The 4740-nt window shown below is 47.4% G+C and overlaps 1 protein-coding gene across 1 annotated transcript in view; it reads right to left on the bottom strand.

Moving 5' to 3' along the window:
• Nucleotides 1–4740, bottom strand: part of LOC105550699 (neutrophil defensin 1) — a 24452-nt gene that overhangs the window by 7983 nt on the left and 11729 nt on the right. The window contains exons 3-4 of the mRNA XM_011995683.1: nt 1975–2033; nt 423–609 (exon numbers count right to left, since the gene is read on the bottom strand). Coding sequence (XP_011851073.1) covers nt 423–597 — 175 coding nt within the window. The 5' untranslated portion in view covers nt 598–609; nt 1975–2033. The remainder of the gene's footprint in view (nt 1–422; nt 610–1974; nt 2034–4740) is intronic.

Here is a 4740-nt window from a genome sequence, read left to right as displayed (position 1 = left end):
GCTGGTCACACAGAATTTGAGACTCATTCTCCTTTGCTCTCATTTTTGCATTCCTGCCCCATGACACACACACCTAAACATACCCTCAGGCTTGGCTCCAGTTCTTAAAAGCTCTTCTATAAATAGAGTAAAATGTTCTCTTTATAGATAGGTCTACTTGTTTAGATCCAGAGATAACTAGTCTGTCTCTTCATATCTTAAACCTAGTGAATTTCACAGATATTTCTTGGAATCAAGTCTTCGGAGAAATAAAACTTCTCAGATTTATTTGGCTCTCTGTTCAATTTATAGATGAGAAAATCAAGGCTCAGAGATGCTAAGTGAAGCCACCTCAGTGACATAGACTGCTGAGACCCAACTCTGGAACCTGTCTCCTGTCTTTCCCTCTAGACTCAGCAGCTCTACATGCTGGTCTCTCTCACCTGAATCCTTTGGAGCCAAGCTTTCATCCCAGGCAAGGGAAACAACCACTTCTGGGTTGTCTGTTGGAATCTGCTCCTGGGCTGCAGTAGCCTCATCAGTTCTTGCCTGGAGTGGCTCAGCCTGGGCCTGCAGGGCCACCAGGAGAATGGCAGCAAGGATGACGAGGGTCCTCATGGCTGGGGTCACCTAGAGGAGGGAGAGCAGGAGCGGATGTGTGGGAGGGAGGAGCCAGCCTGGATTTATACCTCTGCTGGGAGAAGGCTCAGAGACAAGAAACCTTCTCGATCTTCAGTAGGAAGAGGTGTGCATTTTGTAAGAGAGGTCCATTGGTCTCAAGGTCGCTCGAATGCTCCTGTTCTCCCAGCTTCATGCTAGTGTAAATCTGTACGTTTAATGTCTGTGCTAGGTTGGAGCTGATAATGACAAGAAAGACCCTGCTATGTTACTCCTGGGTTCACCTGCTTAAATATTAGTATTTACTTTTCGACATTCCAAAAACAATAGAAATTGCACTTTCATTCAACAGGCTCAGGGAACAAATGCTTCTTATTTTCTGAAGATGTGTCCTGCTGCTCTCTGGAGGTCTAGATTCTGCTGTCCTATATGAGTTTCCAATGGACTAGAGAGTAATTCACTTCAGGATTCAAGTGACTTACCATCCTCGTGAAGAGGTTTTTGAGGTTATGGGGTGAGTAGTCTCCTGTAGGAATCAGGGTGCAGAGGACAATGATTTTATCAGGCTAAAGGTGAAATAAGCTCAGTGACATAGAGTTGTTGAAGTAAAAAAAAAAAAAAACTGTTTATTATTTCCAGCTCTATTTAGACTTGAGTGACAATTAACAATTGTATATTTGTAGTGTACACTACCTCATGATTTTATATATGTTTGTATTTAAATCTTTATCTCACACCGTGTAGAAACATCGATTCAGAATGAACTGAAGACCTAAATGCAACGCCCGAAACCATAAACTACTAGAAGTGCATATAAGGATAAAGCTTTTGACATTGATGTAGGTAATGATTTCTTGGCTATGGCACCAAAAGCACAGGCAATAAAAGGGAAAATAGACAACTGTGACTGTATTGAACACTAAAGCATCTGCACAGCAAAGGAAACAATCAGCTGCGTGAAAAGATAATCCAGAAAATGAGAGAAAATATTTGCAAAACCTACATGGTAGAAGGGGCAAATATCCGAATACATAAGGAAGTCAAACAACTCAATAGCAAAAATCAAACAACCTGATTGAAAAACAGACCAAGGACCTGAATATGCTTTTCTCAAAACAATGTTCCAAAGACCTGCGATTATCTCTACTGGACATGTCAACTAGGACACTTGTGTTTAGAAGGAAACTGCTTGAGTTTCTCTATTAACTTAGCTGAAAGCCATTGTCCCCAGGAGCCACCAGAGATCCAGACAGAAGTTCCCGGCAGAGATTTACCCGCTGGGTCCCTCTGGGGTGGCCCCCCAGTCAGAGGTCAGATTGGAGGCATAGCTTCAATGATGAAAACTCAGTGTAAAAGTTTAAGTTTTGTGTTACTTACAGCTCTTCTAGCTAGGCAGGGAGACCAGAGAGGGCAGACAGCAGTCCTCTGTCCCAGGTCTTCTGTAGTAAGGAGCAGCCGTGCACAAGTGGACTTCCCCTATTTAAAGGTCTTTTGGGATGAGGTGTCCTAATTTCCGGGGTTACTTTCTGTTGGGTCCATTCAATAATTGTGGTGTCAAGGATAGTTGAGAAATTTGGTGGGAAGGTGAGGTTAAAGTTGAACTCTACAGAGGAACCCCTTGTCTACCTTGGTCAGCCCTGGCCAAGCCCGGGCAGGAACCAACTTTGGATTCTCCATGGCTCCTAACACAATTGACCCTGTGCTGCATTGGCTGTGGCTGAGGTGAACTACCTGCACCAAGGTAGTACTTAAAGCCTCTGGGACAGCCTGGCTGAGTATCGTAGTACACGCCCTACAAAGAGACTCGGATAGGAATGCCACTCACACACAGAAGAGGATTAGGAATCTGTTTCTGAAGCAGTGTCCTGAGGACCTGGGGTCTAACCATAAAAACAAATCAAAGCTGTTTGGCTGAGCTGGGATGTTGGAGAACACCCCGGTGAGACTGAGTGCCACCTGGGCTTCTGTTGCTATGTGAAACAGACTTTTGTGAGTTCTCCTGAGTTATGGATGTACACGCAGCGTGTGGTTCCCCAGAGGGGACAATCACCTCCTTGCTTGGCCAATGAACAGTTTAATGTTAAACAATTGTCTAAGATCATCTAAGCCAAGAACTGGTCTGAAGCATTAGCCTTCGGGGTGGGGGTGGCCTTTCCAGATGGCCACCCAAGAAGGGAAGTGGGAGTCTGGGCGTTCATTTTAGTGCTGGTGTTGTACAGTTTCTCAGCCCTTGTGGGTCTTCAGAGAAGCATTTAGTAAAGTTGTGTGGTGCTTCCTGAGAGGCTTAGGAGGTTTCCATCTGTAACTCGTATACATTGGAGCACAGGTGTATCGCTGAGTCCATGATGATGTCTGGATGCTTTCTGTGAATGCAAGGCTCCAACCCTTCAGGCTGCAGTCTGGGTTTGTGCTGTGGCGTCGTTAGCCCATTTGGATTGAATCCTGTGCATCCAGAGAACCATCATCCTTGAAACAGGGTGATCTGAGGTTGTGAGGGCTGCTGGTGTTTAAGCATTGGTGCCATGGGACCCAATCAATATGTAAGAATTGAGTTGCCCACCTTGGACACAGGTCAGGTTGTATTTGGGGTGCAGCCCCTCTAACAGGACTTACAGGGAATTCCCCAGTTTTCCAGCCTGGAGTACAAATTCTGACTAGGGCTGTCCTATTCCCAGCAACTCTCTAGGCTGCAAGGCCTGGGTGTAACAGCTACCCCACAAGCCATGTGTACACGAGATACCAAGCAAGGCCAATCATGGAGAACACTGACATCTTGTCACTCAGGGCTTTCTTCCCAGTGCTTCCATGGGTCAGCTGGCACCCACTTTTCCTTGGAGCCTTTCTCCCCCGTGGCCACATTTGGTGATGGCACTTCCATATGGTCTTCGCCTGATGTAGTTGTTGTGTCTAGTTTGAAGGCTTCTTCTCCTCATTTGCTGCCTCTGACTGCACCCTCGGTGGGTTCTGGAGCAATAATCCCTACTTCCTGCCAGGAGGAATAAGTGCGAAATATTAGCTAACCTTTAAAACCGGTAAAAACGGGAGCTTGTGCCAGAAGTTGCTTGTCAAATGGAGAGGTGTGGTCTAGCAAAAGCCTCATGGCCCTGCTGGGTGCCAGTGGGCCTGGGGCGTCAGTCCTCAGAAGATCATAGTTTCTATACATCCACAATTCATTGTTCAGTAAATGTTTGATGTTGAGATGGTGGATGTCCTGCGATGGTGTGGGGAGGTCTGATTATTGGAGAACATGTAAATGATGTTATCTCTAAGAGAAAAAGAAGCTAACTCTTCTGTGATCACCAAGGTGGGCACCACAGTGGGTCTAGCCCAATTGTGATGAAGCGATAGTGGCCATGGGGTTGAGAGTTAAAAAAGGGATGGCCCTTTGAAGGTCCTTTGTGCCTTGGGTATCCGTAGCACATGCAGAGACATTAAAAACCATGACTTTAGGAGGCCACCGTGCTGCTTGAGGAAGCTGGTGACTTGGGGATGATGAACTAAATGAGACTCCCTTAACCCACCGCAGTGTTGTGATGCCCTGAGGTGGGAACCTCCATCTGAATCAATGGTAGGTGTGGTTCTAAAGGAGAAAGCGAAGAAATGCCATGAAAGGAGAACACCTGCTCCACCCAAGGCATAAGGAGTTACCTTCCCTGGAAGACTATACGTGCAGAAGCCCGTAGCCAGGACTAGTGTGCTTTGTCCAGAGGCTCTGAGAGTTGTGATGGGTGGTAGTGAGGGCCTCCCCGTGAAACTCAGAACCTGGGACCCAGGCATGGGGTTATGGTTTTGACCCGGTAGGAAAGGGTAGTCATAGAACACAGCATGCGTGTTAGCGTGGGGCAGAGCGGGGGCTGCATGGAAGTGAGCTCTGCGGAGGACCTTCCACCTCCCAGCTCCTCAGAGTGCATCGCGCTGTCCCTCCCCTCAGCCATCTGTCCCCCATCCTGCAGGGAGCGTCCTGGTGCTGCCTGTGCCACACAGCCACTCCTGGGCCTGCAGATCCAGCTGGTACAGGCAGGAGCTCCGAGTCCCCTGCCTTTTGTCCGCCTTTCCCAGCCGCCTCTCACTAGCTGTCTATGTGTCCGGTGTTGGCGTCTGCAGCAGATGTCTGCAGCAGGTTTATTTTACAATAAACCATAA

Source organism: Mandrillus leucophaeus, unplaced genomic scaffold, assembly GCF_000951045.1.
Source record: "Mandrillus leucophaeus isolate KB7577 unplaced genomic scaffold, Mleu.le_1.0 Scaffold495, whole genome shotgun sequence".
Taxonomy (NCBI): Eukaryota; Metazoa; Chordata; class Mammalia; order Primates; family Cercopithecidae; genus Mandrillus; species Mandrillus leucophaeus.
This window is presented reverse-complemented; position numbering and strand designations above follow the sequence as displayed.